Source organism: Chenopodium quinoa, unplaced genomic scaffold, assembly GCF_001683475.1.
Source record: "Chenopodium quinoa cultivar QQ74 unplaced genomic scaffold, ASM168347v1, whole genome shotgun sequence".
Classification (NCBI taxonomy): domain Eukaryota; kingdom Viridiplantae; phylum Streptophyta; class Magnoliopsida; order Caryophyllales; family Amaranthaceae; genus Chenopodium; species Chenopodium quinoa.
The window spans coordinates 2180429-2207138 of NW_018744603.1; the positions used below are offsets into that span (position 1 = coordinate 2180429).

Sequence of the window (26710 nt, forward strand, 5' to 3'; positions counted from 1 at the left end):
TTGGGCACCAAGGCAGCCAAGGTGGGCTGCCATGTGTTGCTGTCCGTGGCAGCCACGCCCAGCAAGCCCAGCAGGCCCAACACTCGCATGCGGGCTGCCAGGCGCTGCTGGCCAGCAAGCCCAGCATGCTTGTGCGGGCTGTTGCTGGCCTTGTGCCTTGGCCAGCGCTGCTAGCTGTGGCGAGCTGGCGCGCCTAGCGTACTAGCTGCTGCAGCTTGTTGCGGCATGGCTTGCTAGCCATTGCGCGCACAAGGCTGTGCCTAGCATGCTAGCACGCACTAGGCAGCGCCTAGCCTTGCGATGCTGGCATGGGTGCGCTAGCACGCACCAGCCAGCCTTGGCTCGGCTTGGTGCGCATGCTAGCCACCATGCTAGGCCATACGCCCTTAGCACTCGGTTTGCTTGGGCATTCCGATCCTAGGGGTATTTTGGTCTTTTGTTGATTTATTACTATTTCTCGTCTCGTCTTTCACTATTTTTCGACTCGACTTCTGACGCTCGGTTTCGACGCTCTAAGCTCGAATTTCCGACGTCTAAATAAATATTACTCGGTCGACTCATTAATTCCTTCCGAATTAATTCGTCGGTTCGGTTTGTTGAATGCTTGGGTGTGACCCAAAGGGTTCAGTCAAGATTAAGTTGTAATATTAATTATTCATTAATATTATTGATCGGAAGCGGCCTCCACCCAGGCATTCCGATCACTTGACCTCACTGAATATATTAGCTTTCTAATAATTATGAACCCAATAACGGAAGAGTACACTTGTTCAAAGGACACCATTCCTTTCACCAAGCATATTCACCACATGCTTTAAACGTAGGCGCACTTCGAGCGACGCCTACACACCGCGATGTGAGGTTACCTACGTATCCGTTAGGAATCAGGCCAAACGTAGCTCTAGCTAAACCTCGCACAAGTGTGTGTATATCTCAAAAAGGTCTTTTAAGGGTTGTAACGTGGTTAGGCTAAAGGTTATAGAAAAAAGGGATAAAGGCTCAAGACCCTAGATAAGCCCCCAAGGTGTGCAACCTTGCTTTTGAATATTTGTATTTTCATGCTTGAGTTTCTACTCTTTTTTTAGCTCTTTCTTTTGCTTTAGCATTTATTTTATTTTTATAAGTGTGAGCAATCTCGATCATGCGGTCTATCACTCACTTGGCATTCATGTTTCTCAGGCACAGTACCGAGCACTCGATAAGAGACGCAATCTGAGACGTGTTCATATCGAAGACATTTTCATATCAAAGACATTGGAACACTTTCCCTTTTGTATACTTTTATGATTATTTTATTTTTGCTTATTTTTATTTTGATCTTTTGAATTACTCAAGCTCTTTTTTAGAATTGCATAAGTTACACGCTATCCCAAAGGTTAGGTAGATGTAGGTTGAAAAAAGAAAGGTCAATCGTTAGACGAGGTTCAAAGTGGTTTATTAAGAAAGGATGTATAATTGAAGGGTGAAATGTGATATGATGTGGCTACAAGAGGTGCCTCAAATCATTGGTATACCTTGTGCTCAATTCGACATGGATTTTTTTTTTATATATTTTTATTATTATTATTATTATTATTATTTATATATATTTAATGCAATATAATGAAATGATCATATATAAGGAAATTAATGATCATTTTATTAAAAAGGGGAAAAGGAAAGAAAAACTACAAAATTAATCTAAAGGAAAAGAAAAGGTGCCTATGCTAGACTTATTGGGGAAAGGAAAGAATGAAAATGAAATAGAAAAAAGAGGTCACGAAATCTTGTCGTTGAAGCTCGCCTCTTGTCTTGTGTCATTCGCTTCATCATCACCCAGTCTTCTCGATAGCTAGAGGCAATGGGATCTTGTTTGCTTCTATGAGATCTTGAATGAGATTTTGAAACCTGTAGCATTCATCAGTAGTATGACCGTTTCCTCGATGGTACTTGCAATAGGAGTTTGGATTTCATCTCGAAGAACGATTTTCTGGTGTTGGATCCTCGGTAGGGCCAATAGGTTTGATTAATCCTCGATCATAGAGACGATCGAAAGCAACATCGTAGGTCATTCCAATGGGTGTGAACTCTCGCCCGGGTTTCCTTTTAGATCCTTGATTGTCCATGGCTAAGACACCATTATGGTTAAAGGTACTAACATTATTACTAGAGTGGGCATTTTCGGAAGAAGAAGGATTGTCTCTCTTCTTTCCTTTCCAGCCACCGTGGTTACTATTGTTAGTAGCTTTTTACTTTGCGAGGTCGTCTTCGATTTTGATTCCGTTGTCATAGACGGCTCTAAAAGTATTCAAGTTGTGTTGGTATTTTAAGTGATTTGAATACTTTTCTTGAAGATTCTTGATAAACATCCTCACAGACTCCTTTTCGGTGGGGACCTCAATCATCTTGGCGGAAGTTTCCCTCCATTTATTAAAGAAAGAAGTAAAGCCTTCATTCTCTTTTTGTCTTAGCATCTCAAGTTGTCTATGGTCGGTTTCAACTTGGATATTGCACTTGTACCTATCAATGAAATCGTTTACTATCGATTCCCAGGTAGAGGTTTTCTCCTTGTCAAGGGAGAAGAACCATTGTTGGTTTTTAAGAGATAGTGGGAACAGAGAGGAGAAAACCTTCTTATCGATACCCTTAATGTTCATTATAGTTTCGAAAGCTCTTAGATGAAAATAAGGGTTATCTGTTGCCTTGAATTTAGGGATGTCAGTGGCGTTGAACTTATGTGGAAGAAGTTCCTTGTCCAGCGAGACCCCTTGTGAACTCATGCCCTGAAATTTATAGTCACTAGATAGCTTTCTTAGACTTTCTTGCATGAGTTTCATTTGTTGTTGCTTCACGGGATCATCGATCTTGAGTGTGAGTAGCTTCAGTGTCTCAGTCACGGTAGCCAGTTGGTTCTTAAGATCATTGACTTCTTCTTGTGTTGCCATTATCTTCTTAGCCTTCCTCTTTTGACGAATCGGTTTATCAAAAAGTGAGACTTGAACAAAGAGGTTGTCCTTGATTAATCGCCCTTCTCTCCTCGACCAAGTACTTCGGAAAAGGAATTTGGGGATATTTATTGTTAATTATTTGACTCAAACTTTATTCAACATGCAATGGATGGAGGAAGTGAAGAAAGATTGGAATAGAATGTGAAAAAAGAAAAAGATGATGGAGGTGGAGGGATATGAAGAATTAGGAATAGAATGTACCCCCCAACTCAAATGACGGAAAAAAAAAAAACCGACTCATGCATGAACCTACGACATGGTCATGGTGATGTGTACTCAAAATGCATGCCAAGACTAGTGAGTGTAGATGGTACGTTAAGACTCGTGTCATGACCATGTGGCTAGACTATGTGACTAGACTCAAGCAAAGACTAAGTTAAGTCTTCACGTAAATGCACAATATGATGCAATGAGTTCACAACCTAACCATGACTCTAGTTCTCTAAAGTTCGGGATATGGTTTAGTCAATATAGGGTCCATGGTTAATTGTCCGGATGCACCACGCGGAAGCCTAACCGTGAAGGGTTGGCGCGAGTGGATGGGACACCGCAAGTTTAGAAAAAAAACTCGTTCCATGGTTTGGTGAATTCAACATCTCGGATGTACCTTTGTTGCACGGAGCGTTCAATCGGGTAGATAGATCATGAATTCCCAGAGGGTTATGTCCATATGTAAAACACATATGGGTTTCAGAAAAGTGAGAAAAAATTCAATCAGGAAGTAGGATCGAGCAAACAATACGAAAAACCGGTCGAAATTAGAAGGCATATTTCTGGCTCGGTATTGGGGGAAATTGGTGCCAGCAAACAGAGACTGGCGCCAGCTTTTAATTGTAGCGCCTAGCGCCAATACTGGCGTCTTGCGCTACAATTAAAACACTGGCGCCAAGCTCTGGCCCCTAACGCTACTTCCCACATGCCTCAGCGGCTTTCTGTGCTCGATAAAATTTTCCAGTTTCGCGCGGTGTTATTTCAGTCCTAGTTGTGAAAGATATTTCTCAAATTTCCTACGTGTAAAATCCTATGTTTTTAACTCATTACGGATGGTTCTTCCAATGAGATCTTTTTTATGTATATTACAATAATGTTAATCAAAATTACGCACATGAAATACTTAGAACGTTTCGAGTCTCATCCACTCATTCTAAATCATTGCCGAAACAAATTCAGGAATTAAAATAGAAATCCTCCCCAGTGGAGTTGCCAAAAACTGTAGGGAATAAATTTCAAGCGTTAACCCCTAGCTTGAACCCCACTGTGATCATACACTAAAGTACGGTGGCGTCCAAAAGGGAAGAAGATAGAGCAAAAGAGTCACCAACAAGTTTTAGGAACTTGTAAACCGTTCACAGGGTGAAGGTTACACCCCTTAACGATCTAAGAGATCGTCAACTCCATAAGGTCTAGAACCAAATAAGGGTTCAGGGATGAAGGTACAAATCCAACCTAAAAGAGATTGAACCTGCCCTAATAATAGGCCTCTACTTTATTCAAATCTTATTCATGCGCGCTTTCTAATTAACATACAATCAATAGATTAACCCTAAACCTGTTTAATCTATGTTGGTTGAATATTAATGCACAAATAAACTATTATTGGCGATCACTTGAATTATAATCACAATTAACCCTAAACAAGATTATTAAATATCTTATTAAGCGTGATTACAAGTACCAAATTCCCTTTAAACATGCATAAAAGGAGTGATCATGCAATAACAATAAATATCAAGCAACATGATAAATAACCATAACCAATCATTATAATAGTCATAATAATAATCATAAATAAAATAATCATCATCAAAATAATAATAATAATAATATTCATAATCATCATAAATTATAACAATTATAATCATATTCATGTTAATATTAAAGCATAATAATAGCAAGATCCTAGGCATGATACTAACAAGATTAATAACAAACCCTAGCATGTAACTAAACAATAAAAATCAAATCTTTAACCCTAACATGATACTAACAATCATAAATATTAGGAAGAAAATAGGAAGCATCGTAACAATCATAATAAGCATATTTGATATTAAAATTACCCTAGACATGATACTAGGAATATCATAATAACAATATAAACATGATTTGTACATCATAACATCAATTAAAAATCATTAAAGCACTTACTTTGATGCCTCGTACCTCTTTCTAATAACAAAATACACACGTTAGTAACTTCAAGGAAAATAATAAACAAAACAATTAAATTAAATAATTGAAATAGAGATTTGGGACCAAACACTCAGAAATTAAACCTTTCACTTCTAGGGCGAAAGCAACTTCGAATATGGCTAGGTGTTTCTAAGTCTTGTGAGTGCAAAAATTTGTATTTGAGAAAAGGCTAGTTTAGAAAAAGAGAGAGAGAGAATAATCAAGAAAATCTTGATGAGAGTTGGTGAATGAAAACGGAGTTTTAAATACGTTATTTATAGAGAAAATCAGCCAAAAAGATAAAATATCAAAACAGAGCACTTGGCGCACGCAAAACAGAGTTGGCGCACCTAAAACAGAGCTGGCGCCAGAACCAGCTTATTGGCGCCAGGCGCCAATGGCTTGCGCCAGGCCTGGTTCCAGGCGCTGATTTCAGAAATTCAAGCGTTTTTGTTTTTATCATATCTTTTGATCCGGAAGTCCAAATAAGGCATATAATATGTCGTTCGAAATATCTTGAAGTCTACTTTCCAACCCAGTTTAATTAAGATTAAAATCTTCTGTATAAAAAAAGATATGGCCAAAATAGTGGAAGGGTGTCAGTTTTGGATAAAGTTTCATGTCTCATTCATATCTTTTTCGTTATAACTCGGATTTAATATTATAATATATCATTGGAAAGATAATTTCAAGATCTATCTAACCAAATAAAATTTGGATAAATATTATGAGGCACGAAAATAAAATCTGAATATATTCCACTTCGTACAAAACAAGGATTCTTAAAAGGAGTAGTTTTATTCAATTTCAAACTCTTTAAAACATAATTATCAATCCTAACTCCATTAGGATTTAAAAGAACCTCCTAGAGTATTCTAAAAGACTATAATCAATCCTAATAGCTTTAGGAATGAAAATTAATAATAGGCCCTCCTTTAGATCATTGGGCCGCATATAAAAACCAAATCGGGCCCACTTTAGTATTTTGGCCATAAATTCCTCGATATTTATCGGAATTGGGCTTATAATATATCGTTGAAAAGGTCTTTTCAAACCCCATCAAACTACACCATTATTGGATCTTTATCATGGACCAACTAACCTGGATTGACTATTTTCTTAAAATAAGTTTTCAAAAACAGAGAGAAGAGAAAAGAATTAAAACTATCCGCAACACTAAACTTTCCACACTTTCTCTTCATTCGATTATGATTCGACGTGAAAGGTACTCATCACTAGGTTTGGTTTTGGGGAGACACAAATGGGTGTCTACAGGTTTTCCTAAAACTCATTGGCGACTCCTACTTGTTCCTTACAAAAAAGCGCGTATGATAGAATCATTTCTATTTCAAGGTCCCCCAAACAGTCTGGAATTCAAATCCTAATACAACCTAATAAGTGTAAAGGCCTAGGTTTAAAAAGGGCCATGGGCATTTAAGTAGAGTACCCCTTAGACGGGATCACCCTCCTTACAGTGGCGACTCCACTGGGGACTTAGAGGTTACATGATTAGTTCGTAGTTATGGTCCAAGGTTTCCAACACCAGGTTGCCTATGGTTATAATGAGAACTAACTTGGATAATCTCTAGTTAGAGAGTGAGACTTGAACGCATAATATCTTCCTTTTGCACAAAAGTAAAAACCAAACAAGCAACATTGCATCATGCATAAGTATAGCACACTTAAACATTAGGGATTAGCTCATTAACTAGGGGTTGCCAACACCAGGCTTCTATCCCGAAATCAATAACAATCATCCCACCCATATCGCCAACAAAATGTTGGGAGGACGATGTCATAGGTCAACTCATTGCATGATTGATTTGTGCATCGTTTCTTAAGATATGGTACATTGGACACCCAAGCCTTTTTCGACCTTAGAATGGCAATATGTGGATCTTGACTTGTGGCATGCTTATGTTATTATGTGACTATATGCAACGTGTTAGGATAGTCTTCTTTTTTTTTCTCCTTTTAGTTTGGTTTAGGTTCCCAATTACGAAGTCGTCTCTTCGTGATTTAGAGTCATATTCAAAGGGTAACATAAAAAAAACAAAAAGAACAATGCAAAAAAAAAAGAAAAAGGAAAACAAAAAAAAAGCGCTCGAATAAAAAAAAAATCATACGAGCAAGTTGCGCGACCCCTCCCAGCGCAAGTAGTTTCGTTGCGCGCGACATCCGCGCGCAACTGAATCACTTGCGCGCGCCCACTGTACGAATCAATTTTGATTTTTCAAAAAACAAATTGACTCGTCAAAACGATATCTTTATTCAAGAATTGTTAAGGGCGATGTTATCCGTTCGAATATATCTTGTGTCATTTTATTTTTCTTTCTTCCCCTTCTAAATAAGCGTATCGGTTTACTTATTCTTTCGTACTTCTTTTAGGGCCGGTTTCCAATCTTGGGAAAGAAGACTCCCGGGCACTCGCCTTCTACGTTTACCATCCACAGATCAATCCCTTTCAAACCATTTTTGTTCGACAACTAGTCCTAGTCCAACAACAATGTCAACCGTTGAAGAACTTCAAGAGGAGATTCTTCGTTTGAGAGAGGAAAAGGCTCAAGAAGCCGAGAAGAAAAGAATTAAGAAAATTGTAAAAGCTAATAAGAAAAATGCTGAAGCTTTAACCTTGCAAGAAAAGATGGAACAATTATCCATCAATGAAAAGTCGTTGGAGAAGCTAGTTCTTCGTTCTACAATGGGGAACAAGTACTTCGACGTAGAAAAGTTTGCTCCTCCCGCAGGACTTGCTTTACCAGAAAAGTTCGTAGCTACGGACTTGCCAATATTTAAGGTGACCAATAATCCACAAAATCATTTAATGTGATTTATTGGCACCATGGCATTAAAGGGAGTTGATCCTAAGCTTTATGCTTTGACTTTCCCTTTATCTCTAGATCCAAAATTCAAGGCAACATGGGAAGATGTAGTTTCGGCTTTCATTACCCAATGTGAGAGTAACGTAGAGTTCAAATCCACTCTACGTGAACTCGAAATGCTAAAGCAAGGCGACGATGAAGGTTTCCTTGCTTTCTAAGGTAGATGGCAAGAAAAGGCGGCCCACCTTGCCCAAAGGCCACCCGACCTCGAATTAGTGCAAAAATTCATTGACAACTATCATGAAAAGTACAACAAACATCTACGTTACCTTGGTTTAGACACTTTTCAAAAGGTCTATTCCGTGGCTACTAGGATTGAAGATGATCTTGCTAAAGAAAAAGCAAATAAACCCCATCATCATCATCAACCTAAAAATAACTACAAGAAGGGGAATGATAGAACATCATCCTTTATTGACGTATTTGCGACCACCACGCAATACAATAACACGAATCAATACAATGATCCTAGGAAAAGATGGACAAGAGAAAGAAAATTTACTCCATTTCCTATGAGCTATAAAGAAGTTCTAGAGAAATGAAATAAAAAAGGTTTACTAGCACCAACAGGACCAACACCACCCACTCCACCGGAAAGAAGATTTGCTAATTGGGATGGTAATGCTTATCGCGCTTATCATAGAGGCAATGGACACGATACTGAACGTTGCTTTGTCTTAAAGTATAAAATACAAGATTTGGTAGACGATGGGAGAATCCCACGCCTAAACCTAATAATAATGCATCCTTCTTAGGGATGTTTCACATCAATGAGGACCATATGGGAAGTGATATGTTCAATCCTTTGAACTATATTACACCTATAGGAGAACCTCTATCCACAATACTCATAGGGGCAACTAATGAAGTATGTGGACTATGGGACGAAGACTTTCAAGACTTATATGTCTCTACGTATGTCGTCGTCCCACCTCCATCTTGTTTACAAAATGAAACAAATGGGGCGCTTGATTGGGATCATTTCTTGAGGAAGTCACAAGGCTTATCAAATCTCTCCTTGGATGAACAATGGCATCAAGATCAACTCATGGAACATCTTGAAATGGAGGTACGCTCAAAGCCTCTAGAAGAAAGTTGGTTTATGAGTCCTACAACTAATCCAAACGAGATAGATCATCTACTCGCTCTGGGCGAGTTTACCAAGCACCACCACCAAATGGATCTTCGACCACTCAAAATCAAACTCAAGGTCAAATGCAAAATAAAATATCACCTCCACTTCAGGTGGAAGATCCATTGGTCAAACAACTTTGCCAATCCAAGGCGAATGTTAGCATTTGGGAACTCCTAAGTACTTCTAAAGAACATACGAATTCCCTTATGAATGCTCTAACGGCTTTGTCTGTAAGAACAAACACAACCCCTCAAGATCTCGTTAGCTTGCTTACTAGCGAGAAATCTGACAAATCAATCATTTTCACTAATGATGATTTGCCTTCAAAAGACACTACCCTCAACAATGCATTATATTTAACTGTGGGGTGCAAAAGATACAACATCCCTCTAACTTTGGTGGACAATGGGTCAGTTGTAAACGTATGCCCATTGCGAACTGCAAAATACTTAGGCCTTAATCCAAAAAAGGATTTTCAATCAACAACACAGAGCATTAGGGCCTATGACAATTCGAGAAGATCGGTATGTGGAACTGTTAAGCTACCAATTACCACAGGCCCAATACAAAAGATGGTTGAATTCCACGTTATGGACATAAAACCTACATTTAACCTTCTACTTGGACGTCCTTGGATACATGAGTTTGGTGCAATACCATCCTCACTTCATCAAATGATTAGGTTGAACTATCAAGGCCCTATGACTATACATGCTTCTCTACTTAATATAGCAATAAATGATAAATCACTCTTAGAAATAAACCACGATAATGATGAAGAGGACATGTGGGGATTTGCCGCGGAGCCAATCTACACAATAGAAATGGAAGAAGACTTGGAAGAACCTTTCAAGCTTGATCCATATTCCACCCGGATAGTATACAACATCTTAATCAAGAGTAGTTACTTTCCTGGGATGCCTTTAGGAATAGGAATGAAGAAATCTTACTTACTTCCTATCCCAAAGAAAAGCTTCTCATTTGGATTGGTATATAAACTGAACAAAGAAGAATTGAAGTCTCACGATGTGAAAAACAAAGCACGTAGAGACAACAAAAAGAAAGGGATAGTCACTTTACTCCCATCCTACCAACAAACCCTTAATGGACAATTCATTAGGGAGGGAGAAGACTACCCATGCTATGACTTTCCAAAACCACTAGTTTTGGAAGGAATCAAGAAGCCTGGATTCGAAATATTTCACGATTGCTACTTCTTGGATGACAATTTTAGTATCGTCAAATCAAAATACCCAATTCCAGGGTGCTATGATAGGCAAGCATTTAACTTGCTATTTAGACTAGAACAAAATCATGTCGCGGCGATGACCAATCAAAATGCCATCCAAGATGAAGCTTTTGACCCAACTTCACTGATCACCCCTTCTAATGAAACCTTAGAGCATGGATGGTGAAATCTTTCAAGTGGGCCAATCACAAAGGCGATAAGCTGGAAATCGTCACATGCGAAGGGAAAATGTTCAAAGAATCGGACGACGAATCTATCATAGACTTTAGGGAAGCTGAGATTCTAGGCCTTATGGCAATTACTGAGTCTTTATTTTCTAGTTCTAAGGACAAAGATCCCAAAAAGGATTCTTCTCTTAATGTACTTTCTTTTGATTCTAATAGTATGAGCTCTATTTCCGAGTATATGCCTTCTATTGAATCTTTCGAATGCTATAACAATCAATCTAATGAAGATATTAATAAGTTGCTTGAACTAATGAATGAACGAGAACAAAAGAACCCTATCATTGAAGAAACTGAAACAATCAATATAGGAACTAATAAAAATAAAAGAGAAGTCAAAATTGGCTTAACTCTAAATCCGGAAGAGCGATCCACCCTCATATCGACGCTAAAAGAATTCGAAGACGTGTTCGCTTGGTCTTACAAGGACATGCCTGGAATAGATAGGGAAATTGCGGAACATACCATTCCCTTGAACCCTATCTCTAAACTAGTAAAACAAAAACTTCGACGAATGAAACCTGACGTCGCGTTAGAAATAAAAGAAGAAGTACAAAAAAAATTGGACGCATGTTTCATTCGCGTATGTAATTATCTAGAATGGGTAGCGAACATCGTCCCAGTCCCTAAAAAGGATGGACGAGTTCGCATGTGTGTCGAATTTAGGGACCTTAATAAGGCTAGCCCTAAAGACGATTTTCCTCTACCACATATTGATATATTGGTAGATAACACGACTGAATATGCGATGTTATCCTTTATGGATGGATACGCAGGTTACAACCAAATTTTAATGGCAAAAGAAGACGAAGAAAAGACATGCTTTATCACCCCTTGGGGTACGTATTGCTATACAGTCATGCCATTTGGTTTAAAAAATGCAGGAGCTACGTACCAAAGAACGGCTACGACTCTCTTGCATGATATGATGCATAAAGAAATTGAAGTTTATGTGGATGATATGATTGAAAGGTCCAAAGATAGAATGGGACATATAAAAGCTTTACGCAAATTTTTCACTTGCATAAAAAAAATACAACATGCGATTAAATCCACAAAAATACGCCTTCGGAGTAACTTCCGAAAAGTTACTCGGATACATAGTAAGCACTCGCGGTATTGAGATCGATCCCTCTAAAATAAAGGCAATTGTTGACATGCCTCCCCCTCAAATAGAAAAGGAAATTAGGGAGTTCCTTGGCAAGGTGCAATACATTAGTCGATTTATCAATAAATTGACTATGACTTGTGAGCCAATATTTAAAAAAACTGAAAAAAGCGGAAAAAACATGAATGAGACGATCAATACCAAAGGGCCTTTGAGAAAATCAAATATTATCTCAAAAGTCCACCGATTTTAGGACCACAAGTACCCAAACTACCTCTTAGGCTATACATTACAGTTACAGACACGACCACGGACGCCATGTTAGCACAAGAGGTAAAAAAGTCGAGCGTGCAATATATTACATAAGTAAAAAAATTCATCCAATATGAAACGAGAAATAGCACCTTAGAAAAGACAAGTTTAGCATTAGTGTGGGCAACTTAAAAATTACGACATTATATGCTACCACACACTACTCATGTGATTTCTCAACAAAATCCAATAAAGGATTTGTTTAACCAACCACCTATGCAAGGAAGAATATCCAAATGGTTGGTGATGTTGGCCGAATTTGAGTTAAAATATATTCCAAAAAAATCAATGAAGGGAAAAGTAATTTCCGACTTTCTGGCCCAACATCCAATTCAAACAAGTCATGCAGAAACTACTCATCTTCCGGATGAAGAGATTCTCATGACACAAGATGACAAATGGGTAATGTAATTTGACGGTGCATCCAATAAAAAAGGATGTGGCCCGTAGGAGTGTTACTCATAAGTCCAGAGGGAGCACATACTCCAATCTCTATCAAACTAGACTTTGAGGTTACTAATAATGTCGCAGAATGTGAAGCGTGCATTATTGGATTAGAAGTAGCAGCTAGAATAGATGTGCAAAAATTAGAGGTATATGGAGATTCCAGTTTGATTATAAATCATATACTGAAAAAATGGAAAATAAAGAACTCCACAATGATATTATACCAAGCACACCTAGAGCAACACATCGAGCACTTTGAACATATTGACTTTAAATATCTCCCAAGGGATGATAATCAATTTGCCGATGCGCTAGCAAAATTAGCCTCAATGATCAACATTTCAGATCACTTGAATATGATGCCATTATGCGTTGATAGAAGAGAAGAACTATCGTATTGCAACGCAATAAAGGAAATAAATGACATCGAAGGGAACAATCCTTGGTATGATCATATCCTCCAATATATTACTCATGGCACATATCCCGAAAATACTTCATCAAAAGACCAACGAGCCTTACGAACACTTGCGGCTCAATACGGTCTATTGAATGGTCAATTATGCAAAAAAGGACCTAATGGTCAAAGTTTATTGTGTGTAGACCAACCCAAAACCACACGCCTTATGGAGAATATGATCAAAGGTGTTTGTGGACCTCACATGAATAGTAAAATGCTTGCAAAAATAATTTCACGACAAGGGTACTATTGGTCCACTATGGAACATGATTGCATACAATATGTCAAAAAATGTCCAGAGTGCCAAATGTTTGCTAATTTACAACACCTTCCACCATCCGAACTATATAATCTCACTTACCCTTGGCCCTTTTCAACTTGGGGAATTGAAAAAAATTGGAAAAGTCTCTCTGACAGGAGCAGGAGGGCACGAGTACGTATTGGTAGCCATCGATTACATCACCAAGTGGATTGAGGCTGCTTCTTACGTGAATATCACTTCTAAAAATGTCACAAAGTTTCTCAAACGAAACATATTTTGTAGATATGGAGTTCCACAAGAACTAATTAGTGATCAGGGATCTTAATTCAAAGCTGAAGTCGAGACCCTCTTAACTCGTTATAAAGTAAAACATCATCACTCATCCCCATACAGACCTCAAATGAATGGAGCTGTAGAATTGGCAAATAAAAATATAACAGTCATCATTAAGAAAATGGCAGAAAATTAAAAAGACTTGCCGAATAAACTACACTTTGCACTATGGGGTTATAGAACGTCTATACGAACATCAATAGGAGTAACTCCATACTCCTTAGTTTTCGAAATGGACGCAGTTCAACCAGTCGAACTGGAAATACCATCCCTACGCATCGTACTCGGAAGTAAGCTACCGGAAGCTATATGGGTAAGAGCGAGGTATGAGGAGCTTTTATTGCTCGACAAACAACGATTAAGAGCTTTGCATCATGTAAAAGTCTACCAAAGGCGCATTGCGCGTCATTTTAATAAAAGTGTACTAAAACCCAGAAATATAAAAGAAGGTGACTTTGTACTAAAAGAGGTTAGGGGTCCACCTACCAATCCAAGAGGGAAATTCAAACCTAATTGGATAGGTTCCTACTGCGTAATTGAAATCCTATCAGGAGGAGCCGTCAAATTAATGGACATTGGAGGAGATGAAATTCGCCAATTAATAAACATTGATCGAATTAAGAAATATTACATATGAAATTCGGATTAACTTTTCATTCATATAACTAACTTTAATTAGCATTCAATTGAAAGATTCTAAGTGTTATGTAGTTTACCGAATGACACGATAAAATACATAGCACTTGGGAGGGTAATTTAGAAATAATAAACCGTTCTAAGTGTTCAGATTTTTTATCAAACTTCATGAAAAAAAAATCTTCACACTTGGGGGGGTAATAGCACGAAAAAATAAAAAAAATTTCGAAACACTCGTAGTACAGGTGTCGCGCGCAACTGGAATAGTTGCACGCGGATGTCACGCGCAACTCATGCAGTTGCACGCGACAGGTTCGCGCAACCTTAGTTGTTGCGCACGCCACCTGATCGTAAAACTACGAACCCGGACTTTTTTGTTTGAACGAAGATGCAACTTCTACTTACGATAAAAGAAGGGAGTTTCGTGAATATAAACAAGTACTCGGAAAATATAAAAATTAAACTTTGATTTAATTCCTTTTAAACAAAGTTTGAATAATTTTTTTCATTTAAATTCTCCTTAAGGAGTTAAAGAAAAAAAATATATATAAAAAAAAAATATTTGAACTACGTAATGACCTGATTTCGTGATACAAATACGTAGGCAATATATATGATTCGGTCACATAAAATATCAAAACATGAAGCTCATCTTTTATTTCATTCAAATTCAAAAAAAGGAGACATTGTTGAACTAGATCATAAATAAAGAAAAGGGGCATAGTAGTGATTACACTTTATGCAAAAAAAAAAAAAAAAAAAACACAACGAAATTGTGTAACACTCTAAGGCTTCACTATATCCTCAATTGTAACGGATGATGGAGGAGTAGTTTCCATCGCAGTATTTTCATAAACCTTAGAGCTTTCTCCTACAGTCTTCTTCTTGACCCATACATTGTTCTTTAATTTAGGAATAGGAGCCTTTTCAACCCTTTTTCCCTTTTCTGAAGCTTTTATTAGAATCCTCTTTCGAGTTCGTTGCGAAGGTTCCTTGATTATCACACCTTTTTGTGCGGGTTTGGAGGGAGCTTCCCTTTTGGATTCCTTCGAACACGCCTTAGGAGATGAGAAGTCCAATTTTCTTCTCACTCCTTTGTTTTGGCCACTAGGAGGGGTAGTGGTGGCCGAATGCATTAAAGGCTTAGGTGGATTGCGAGCCGTGGCAGTTTGATATTGAGAACAGGCCTTGTTTAATTCGCCCTTATCCGCCGCATTCATCCAAGCTTTATAAAAGGAAGATAATACAATACTCGCAGCAGGATTTTGTACTACCCACCTTGGAATACTTGACCAATACTCTATCCAACGTAAAATTCGCTTGGGTCTAAAAGTCACATCTTTGGGTGCATCACAGTCTTGCGGGGGAATAATCTGTTTCATCCCGTATTGTCTCATTACCCTGCAAGGAAAAATGTAAGTAGCACTAGATAGGCCTAAAAGCTTGATGTAAGGGCAATTGAGACTACTCCCAACCATACTATTTATGTTCCACCAAGGAATCACAAAATGTATGTTAGGAACCCCGTGACAGAAAAACGACGTCCATTCCTCTTCATTCTTGTGCTTATGAAGGATTCGACGTCCAGGGAATGTCCGTACTCCATTAGCCTTGATATTTTGTGGCTGATCAACTATTTGCAAACGCTCCATGAGCCACATCTAAAAAAAAAAATAGTTTTTACACGAGCAGGTGGCGCGCGCAGCGAAGAAGATTGCGCTGGACATACCAGCGCAACTTCATGGCTTGCGCTCAAAAAATGACGAGAAAAAAAAATAAAACTTACGTGTAATATGAGTTGACTTTCCGTGAAACCATTTTCGTTAGGGTCTTCTCTAAGGCAATTCAAGCATAAAATGGTTTCTGCCAAAGCCAAAGGAGCGGGTGAATGACATCCCTCTATTTGCTCTACTACGGACACCATGGAATAATCTCCATATTCATTGCTTGTCCTAAGTAAACAATTGACAACAAGACAATAACATAAAGCACGAATTTTAAAGCATTGTTTAGTCATGTTGTCACGAGGGGTGATGAAATGTTCAATAAATTGAATTAAATTCACGCCTTCTTCAGTTCCAATATTGGTCATGTCATTGTCAGACAAGCCGAAAAATCTTTGGAATATAGGTTTGGGATCCGACAATGTGGGCGAACAAGTCACAGGGAGAGTATTTGTAGGGAAGCCTAGCAACGCCCCGAACTCACCAGGAAGGGGAATAATTTTGTCCCCTTTAAATAAAAAGAGATGGTGATTGGAATCCCAATGGTTAACCGCGGCATGAAGGAAATCAAAATTAATCACTAATTGCATAAAATTCAATAGAGGGTCTAGGTGATAAATTTTGAAAGCTAGCTTATCCTCGTTTGAAAGGGAAGTGACCCATTGTTTCAAACGTTGTTCAAAGGTCTTCACCATTGTTCAATGTTATAAAAATGGGGGAGAGAGTAAGAATTTAGAGAGATTATTCTTTTTAGTTCTTATAATATTACTAAACGAATGAATGTGAGATGATAAAAAAACCTACACGAAACTATGATTAAATAGACCGAAGAGGGGCATATTTTCGGCAATTTTCACCCAAAGGAAAGTTCACAAACAGATGACGCACGCAATTGATGAGTTGCGCACGACATCCGCGCGCAACTAAATCACATGCGCGCGACAACAGCGCGCAACTCATCCTGTTGCGCGCGTCTTCTCTGTCGCAACACGTTGTTTAGGCTTATTTCCGTATTTTAGCTTACATAATGACGAAATCTTGACAAAATCTTAAGGCGAATCATACGCTTGCGTTTTGCTAATTCTTGTGTCCCTTTTCTTTCCTTTTTATTTGTTTTCTTTTTTTATTTTATTATTTTCTGGTTCTTCTTTCCTTCTTTCTTTTTTCTCCCCTATTTTCTTTTTTTTTTCTATTTTCCTTATTTCCTTTTTAGTCTTTTTTTTCCTTTCTTTTGTTATTTTTCGCGGGGGGGTAAGTCGGGAACCCTTTCCCTCCCTCGGAAATTTTTTGCTTTATTTTATATGTGTACACATGGAAATAATAAAAAATAATAATATAAATGATATATACAAAAAAAAAGTGTCATATGTACAACAAAACAAAATAATATGTACATTTATTTCCTAAAAATATAACAAAATGTGTACAAAAGGATCAGGGTGCTCTGCGACTGCTAGACGGTTGCTGTACATCCTGCAAAATCCCAAAACGAAGATTAATACATGAAATGTAATAACTTCGTCGAAAAAGAAAAGAAATAAAACTTACCGCGATCATCCGATGATCACGACATGACAAGTCACAAGGGCTCTCCGATAAGCAGCTCGGAAAGCACGTATAGTCCTCACCATGCCGTTCACGGTCTCCCGCGGAACCTGTTCCAAGAATACAAGGACAGTTAGTAAATAAATGTATATGAAGCAAACAAAATAGATATATTTTAAGTACATATACAAAAAAAGGGACATACCGACTCAACTGTCTTAGGAATGAACGGTATCCCCTCATCATCCTCCGCTACTGGAAAGATCTCACGAATTACCAACCCGACAGCATCGGTATACGTGATCTCCACTGTAGGAGGCACCCAACCGCCTAGCTCGACCCGCAAAATAAAAAATTAATAATAATAATAAAAAGAGGGGGTCAAAGTTTCGAAAAATAAATAAAAAAAGAAGAAAGAAGAAAAAAGAGAGAATTGAGATACTAACCGGAACAAAAGCTGGGAAAGGAGTCAGCCTGGATGCAATGAAAGTCGAATAAGGAGCAGCCGGCAGCACCAGCTGATCCGCTAGATAACCAAGGATCACCTGAGCTCGATTCTCAGTCGATAGAAAATCCGAATGTACCATCCGGATCGGGGGATCCACAGGAACCACAGGCTCCTCTGACGAATGCTGCCAGAGAACACGATTGCCTAAAAACCAAGCGTCTGTCCTCTGGAGCATCGGGAGTCCCAAGTAGAGAGCCCGGAACCAACAACGAACCATGCCAGACCGGATATCCTCAGGGACTCCAACGATCAAACTCCAAGGACGGAGATCGATCTAATGCAATCACATGAAAATCATAAAAACAAAATAATAAAAAAAGATACACATGTGTTGTCAAAATACTCAATGACGCACGGGTCACCGAAAGAATCCTCTGGCGAAAGTCGCCGGCTGAAGTAGCTTGCCTTTTCCTAATCGTAGCCAGTCGATGGTCGATAGGAAAGCAAGCAGCCCTGAGAACCTTGGGGGCTAGGAAAGGCAGGTACGACTATCCTCAAGCCTAAACAAAGGAGAAACGGCTTAAAAAGAGAAAAATAAATAATAAAAAGTTAAAACAAAGTTTAAAGTACGTATCTCAAGGATACGACCATGCCATGTAAGAGAGATCCGAGGCACCTCAGTAGCTGCCGCAGGATCCACTACCCAAGTCGCCTTGCCCATGGCTCTAAGCATACGGGCATACGACACCTCCTCCCAGTTCAGATTACTTACTTTCCCTAAGTCTATGAGGAAAGTGAGTAACCCGATAGGGAAACGCTCTCCCCGATCACTCAAGAGAGTGACGGAAAGAATGTGGGCAATGTATATCCAAGCCAGCTGCTCAAGTGTGCACTGCCAGTCAACCTCGTCATCCTACAACTCTTCGGCAAGACTCGAGTACGAACAAGACTAAGGATTTATGTAAAGGATCGCCGCTAGGCGATCCCCCACAAGGTCTCTTAGTCTCAAGTCCTGCCCTGTTACGACCTCTATATATCACTATAGGCTCACCTACAAAAGGAAAACCCGTAATCATAGAGAAGTCGTAAGGGGTGACTGTCATCTCTCCCCACGGAAAGTGAAAAGTGTTGGTGGAATCCCACCAAAACTCCAGCAGTCCGCGGAGGAAAGCTGACGAAGCAGACTGACTCAACAAATCCCGAAGAGCCGCTAGCGCGCGACCGATTTCTAAAAGCTCCACGATCTCCTTTACCTTGTAGGATAAGCTCTCAAAATGAGTCCGCATGTCACCAGAGCCATATAGACGCATGCTAGACTCACTCTAAAAAAAAGAGAGATAAGAGAGAGAGCCAAAACAATAAAAAAACGGTTTTTTTGAAAGAAAACAGGGAAAGTGAAAAAAAAAGAGAAGGCGTAAGAAACTCACAATGTCTCGCCACCCTCGAACCGAGACGTGATGGTCTGGATCCCACTTAAGGACCCTAGGGTCCCAGTCGGGAGGAGCCTCCCAGATCACATCCTCCTGGCGGCGTCGATCAGCAGCGGCGTGTCGCTCTCGAACCTCCTCACGAGGCCGAGTCACCTTCTTTTGAGGGCGAACTACCTCGTCTGGGCCGCCTAGGATCTCCTCCGCGTCAACAAATGGAGGCGAATCCATGCTATGATAGGCGAGATTTTTCTATTAGTTCATTTTTTTCCTAAACTAATAATCGTGTTCTAGATCCATTTCGGCAGCATAACGGCTGCCGATAGGACAAAACACAAAAATCGAATGCCACCCATACTTGGGGAGCTATGATACCTGCAGTCAAACTCAGTAAATGGGGGCTTTTAACACCCACAAAAGCCATCCTATACCAGTTTCAACTAAGTATTCAAGGGATTATGTTTCAAAATCTCAAAGAATAAATTATTCCAAGACGAATAATAGTAATACCAATAAAATTATCGTCTACCAAACAATCTTGAAGTTCGAATATGGCAAATACAAGCTAAGTATACACTTCGCGCCATTTTTTCAATTTTAAAATTTGCAAAATGTGAATTATGAAAGTAATACTAGTTCTAATACTACAAACTACTTCATAATCAACAAGTATAACCAAAATGAACAAGAAAAGCAACAGATTTGAGCAAAATTCGAACAAAAAGAGCAAGAACGAACTTAAACAAAGAAATGCTCATACAAGGTTCAATACTTAACCATTTTTCATGAAATTTGTTGCAAAACACTCCTTAAACATAGCATAACAACATGGAACAAACAATTTCAAGCATAATGGACCGAATAAAAAAAATCCCAAAATTCAAAATTTGGGGTTTTACGATTCGAAAAACGCTCAAATGCCAGCCAAGTATGAACAAATTTAAGCAAAAAACTTACATTGGATTATGGCAAATGTGAATTAAGATCGAGATTTGCTTCCTTCAGCTTCAAAAATCGCGAAAAATGGAGCTCTTTAGAGTTAAAAAGAGTCGAAAATGGAGGAAGGAAGGAAAGAGAGAGCGAAATGAAAAATCGCATTCGCAATTTTCTTTTTGATGAACTGAGTGTCGCGCGCAACTCCAGAAGTTGCGTGTGCCATTGCAGCGCAACTCAGAACGATGCGCAGGCCTGGCCAGCGCTACCCACTAAGTTGCGTGCGAATACTGGTCACTAAAATGATCGGTATCTGGATTTTTATCCGTTTGATCAATTTTTCAACGGTTTTTGCTCGTTATAAGACGTAATGGCGCGCAAATTATCATAATCCTTTTTTAACTGCTTTGCATTTGTAGTTTATTTTCTTCATTGATAGTTTTTTTCATCATTTTGCATGCACACCGTGCTTTGTGCCTTCCCCAAGCATACGTTTTGAACGTTTTTCGTAAGCGTGCCTTAAGACGTTCCGTGGTGGTGCTTTACGTAAAAGCACCCATAGACAGGTTTGTCATTTTACTGTACTGACGTTATAAATGTCCGGGTTTTCTTCTTTTTCACATCCGAAGCAAAAGGAAGGCATTTTCATGCAGCGTAAAAATGCAAATGGCGTAGCGTACATCGTAAAATTGTACGGCGTACGTGTTGCGTAAAATTTCACCTCAGCCCAAGCTTTACGAGATCTACCTCTTGGAACTAAAAGGTAGACTATTTATTGTAGCCGTTAGCTCACGAATCAACAGGCGCGCCGAACCTTCAGTAACAGGCACTTCGTGAATGGAAGCAAATACAGTAGTTAGTGAGCTTACTAACTTACCGGACAGTTAGGGTGTCCGTCCACCCCCTGTATAAAGAGCGACGAGAGAGTGTCGTACCCATGTAGTCACGTGCCCCCAGTCCTGAGACACGTGTACTCATCTTGTGGACAAAACTGTTGAGAGAGTTTCTAACTTTCTTCTCTCTCACTGGATTTGGATATATGCCTCCAGTCCTGAGACATGTATTTCTATCTTGTGGACATCTGGTATATCCGGTTCGAATACCGGACTCGGCTCAAATGCCGGACCCTTTTCGGTTCGAATATCGAAAACCCTTTTTCATTCTTTTTTCTTTGTTAAAGTCAGGCTAAAGTTTCAATGACATATCGAGGGACTTTAGATCAACGATGACATGATTGAGAGGAAATCATCCCCTTTTATTCTTTTTAAAACCGATCTTTTCTCATGACTTGACATCACCCATAATACATTTACTGGTAAAAGTATTCTACAATTGCAAAGGATCAATCTAGATTCTTTAGCGCGTTAAGACTAGGGAAAGCTTTCTCTAGCCTTAATAGCTACTTGTTTCAAACACTTAGCAAACCGAGGACTGTTTCGACATCCTTAAACGTTACTGAAAGATTCTCTAATCTTAGAGAACTTCGCAGAATGAGTCTCGGATTTTTCCTTGACTACTTTGATCATCGTCTATCTTAGACTCGATCAAAGTGGGGGCTAACTGTAGACATCTACTTTTGGCCTCCTGTCCCAACAAGAAGTGCAATGACAATAAATAAAGTCATCTTCGTGTTGGATCAAAGTGGAGAATACTTATGGATAACTGGTTAAGCCACAAAACACAAAAGACTAGCCCGAATAAAAGAACAAGGCCAATACAAGGTCTAAATAACTAAACCCGATCATATTAGGGCTTAAGCCCGTGCTAAAAACCTAATAATGACGAATTTAGGAGCGTCTAGGTTAAAATTTAAGCTGCTGCAGAAAATGTCGCGCGCATCTCACAAAGTCGCGCTCAACTATTGCGCGCAACTTATTCAATTGCGCGCAGCACTTCGCGCAACTTCTGGAGATGCGCTCGCGAAAGATTCAAAATATCAAAATATTGGGAAATTGAATCTTACCATAGAGCCGCGCGCAAGACAAATAACTGCGCGCATCATCTGCGCGCGACTTATTTACTTGCGCATGACAGCCACGCGCAACTCATCCAGTTGTGCGCGACACCTGCTGCGGCAGAATGCTCTTAACCCTAAACTTAATCATTCCCTATAAATATAAGACCCTAATTCGAGGCTTAAACACACAGAAAATAACCTAAAACGCTGGCAGAATACTTGTGAACTTGTGCTTCCTAACCCTCTTGTCCTAAACACTCACCCCTTTAATACCTTGTTACTACGGTGGAGGTTCCCCAAAAAGAAGGAATCCATAAGTTTTCTAAATGGAGATCTAGCAAAGAGAAGTGGTAAATTCCCGAGCACTTAGTTAAATCACGTTTATTTTCTTGTTTAAAAGAACCTTAATAAATTAATTAGTGTTTTTTTATCACCTTTAAAATAATTAAATAATTAATTCCATGTAGTATCTTTCGTTAAATAAAGATAAGAATTGAATAAAATAATTGTTGGTTGATCACTTAAGGCAAGGCGAATATTGTTTACTTTCTTGTTCTTTTCACGAATCTAATTAAATAAGAATAACGACCTTACGATGTAATTCCTACATGAATTGATGTGTGTAAATAAAATCAACTAACATAGTTTTAGGTATCACGTTACATATATTGTTTGGTGATGAAATTGTGCAAAGGAAGAGCTAGTAGAGGCCGTACTAGGGCTAGGATCGCGATTCCCCTCTAAAGGGAACGTTATCTTAGTACCCTCGCTCCCGAACTCATTTCTAGTTTCATGTAGACAAATTTGGGCATGGGTAAACTTATGATTCATGCTAAATATCCCTTGAACTCTACTTGGGAGAAAGGCATGAACGAGGTTTATGGGTTTTCCTAAAACCCATTGGCGATTCCTACTTGTTCCTTACAAAAAAGCGTGTATGCTAGAATCATTTCTAATTCAAGGTCCCCCAAACAGTCAGGAATTCAAATCCTAATACACCCTAATAAGTGTAAAGTCCTAGGCTTAAAAAGGTCCATGGGCATTTAAGAAGAGTACCCCTTAGACGGGATCACCCTCCTTACACAGATGCGAGTTTCCAAACAGATAGAGATAATTTCAGATCACAATCAAGATACATTTTTTGTCTGAATGGTGGAGCAGTGAGCTGGAAGAGTTCGAAGCAAAGCACTGTTGCAGACTCTACAACAAAATCAGAGTATTTAGCTGCTGTTGAAGCAGCTAAGGAAGCAATTTGGATTAAGAAGTTCCTAACTGAGCTGGATGTCATACCAAGTGCTCAAAATGGAATCGAGTTATAATTGTGATAACAATGGAACCATTGCTCAATCAAAGGAGCCTAGGTCACACTTCAAATCCAAACATGTAGAGAGGAAATATCACCTCATTCGAAAGATCGTTGACAGAGGAGATGTCAAGACGTGCAAAATTCATACGGATGAGAATATTGCTGATCCACTTACTAAACCCCTTCCACTTCCAAAGCATGAGAAACATGCTTTTGAATCTGGATTGAGCAAAATAATGTAATTAGAAGTTGTATTTGTTTTTGGAGAAAAATAAGTTACATATGAAATACATTCATTTGCAGAATTATGTTTAATCAGAAATTTTATTATTTCTTTTATTTAATGATGCTTTTTGATATTAAATAAAATGTCCAAAATACTTATGGATTGATGGGCTCATTAGGTTGATGACCTAGTGAATGAAACCCCACAGGTGAACAAAATCCATATATTATTTTAGTTCCTAGTTCAGAATAATTAAACTAGACATAAGTGATTTCTTAAATTGGACTAGCATGTAAGATTGATTTCTTAAAATTTCAAGTATAGAACTTCCAGATATATTAGTTGATTCCTTTGACATGAATTGAATACTGATTCCATTCAATGATTGATTTAACTGTGGTACACTCAAACGTCCAGCCATAACTGGGGATTATAAAGGGTTTCTTGGTTGCTTCATGAGTTGAGTGGGAGCTTTGGTTGCCTCAAGATTGGATTGAGTCTACCTATTTAATTAGGAATGTGTCTTGGCCCCTTAAAGAGGGAGAATTCAGAAAATGCATGGTCGTGCTCAAATGCATTACATAGTAATCATTTGTTTTGTGAATCTAACTCAGTATTTCAAGAAATGATTTGTAGACTAATATGATCACGACATGAGATGCAATTATAGTATCAAATCGACACACATTGACTTAAAGAATTTGAATATTGCGCACTTGTCTCAGACAAGTGGGAGATTGAAGGAGTTATGTCTTCGATAAGTGCAATTACTAGATATATCAAGGATCACGATTATGGAGATAATTAGTTCATTCTATAGGGTCGTCAATGTTTGGTGCTAGATATGACAATTGATTTTTGGGCTAGCTTAATGGCCCAAAGCCTTATAGAATGGATCCTACAAGGTCACACATAAGAGTATTGGGTTAAACAAGTTAGAGGCCCATTATTAGGCCTCATGAGTTCATGACATACCATTTTGAGGATTGGACTTGGATAGTTAGAAAAGTCTAATGAGTTTTGGACTTAACATGGTTTTATTTCTAGATATGATCTATGAATATAAGCCATGCCTAGGGTTGCATGACACAACAATTGACATACAGTAAATTGTCACACAAGCAACCAAGCTTCCCAAAAACTCTAACTCTCTATCTCTCTACTCGGCCCCCTCTCTCTCTTCCCTGTCCGTACGGCCCTCCTCCTTGGGTGGCGCGTGGGTGGTGTTATGGTGTGTTTGTGGCTCAAATCTCCGTTGAAGGTTGATTAAAGTGTTCAGTCATAACTAACTAGCATTAGTGAAGGTTTAATCTGTGCTCGTGGACTAAGTAGAGGAATCACACGTGGGGTTCTTGTTCTCCTTATTGTTCTTGTTCGATCACTTTTGGAATCACGCTTCAAAGGTATAATTCTTACTTCTTTATGTGTTATGAATGAGATCCTTGGTTTAGGTGCGTTATGAATATGATTCATATATTTCCGAAATTTAGTACCTATAATCTCCTACAATTACTTCTTATGAGGTTCGTCATTAGAAGTTCGCATCTCTTAATAGGACGTCATCAATATGTTTATTCTTAAACATGCCTATTTTCGTATTCATCATTTTTTTGTTGTAATTGGTCAACCTTGATTTAAGATTATAATTTATTTACCTCTTCTTTGGTTTAAAAAGAAAATCCCGAGAACTTTACTTGGGATGATTGCCTCACACAAAAAAAAGGGAGAAAAATAGAAAGAAAAAAACGAAATGTCGTTCTTAAAAAAAAAGAGTATGATATATATATATATATATGTACATATATATATATATATATATATATATGTACATATATATATATATATTATATATATATATATATATATATATATATATATATTAATATATATATATATATGTACATATATATATATATATATATATATATATATATATTATATATATATATATATGTACATATATATATATATACATATATATATATATATGTACATATATATATACATATATACATATATATATATATACATATACATATATACATATATATACATATACATAAGGATACAAAAAAAGAGAAGTAAAACAATCATTTTGACTTTGGTTCATTGTTTGAATGCTTGTCAGAAAAAGTTTAAGTGAACGCGCTCAATTTCTCGTGACACACACTACTAGGTCATCATATTCCACATTCGCATACTAATCCAATCATGGGTGACAAAGCAGCATTGGAGAAACTTATATAGGAACTCCAAAACCTAAAGGCCCTACGAGAAGAAGAAGCCCAATTAAAGGCTCATAAAAAAGCAAAAAAGGCTAAAATAAAAGAAGAGAAAGAAAAAGAAAACATTCTGCAATAAAAAGCAAGAGCCGAAAAGCTAGAGGCCTTGGAGAAACTTATCATTCGAGTTAGCTCAGGGACTAAGTACTTCAATTATGAGCTTGCACCAAAAACTTGTGGCAAGACTCTCCTAGAAAATTTCTTGACTACGGATTTTCCAACCTTTAAGGTTACAGAAAATCCTAGGGCTCACTTAATGAGCTTTATTGGAATTATAGCATTGAAAGGGGTTGAGCAAAGCCTATATGCATGTACTTTTGCTCTTTCATTGGACCCAACTGCTAAATCATGGTTTTATAACCTCGATGTAAAACAAATTTCCACTTGGAATGACGTTATAAAAGCGTTTTTAACCCAATATGGAGATAACATCGAGCTCACAACTACCTTGCGCGATCTTGAATTGCTTAAGTAAGGGGAAAAAGAAGGCTTCATTGACTTCTTTTCCAGGTGGCGATCAAAGGTTGCTCTACTTTCACAAAGACCTCCAGATCATGAACTTGTCCCAAAGTTCATTGACAATATGTCTCCACCATACAAGTGCCATTTACAATACCTTGGTTTAGACACATTTCAAAAATTCTATACTGTGGGA

The 26710-nt window shown here is 38.3% G+C and overlaps 1 protein-coding gene across 1 annotated transcript in view; it reads left to right on the forward strand.

Moving 5' to 3' along the window:
• Nucleotides 1-23560, forward strand: part of LOC110699996 — a 37691-nt gene extending 14131 nt beyond the window's left edge. Inside the window, exon 5 of the mRNA XM_021877482.1 lies at nucleotides 23403-23560. Within this exon, the coding sequence (XP_021733174.1) occupies nucleotides 23403-23560 (158 nt within the window). The remainder of the gene's footprint in view (nucleotides 1-23402) is intronic.
• Nucleotides 23561-26710: the final 3150 nt, after the last annotated feature.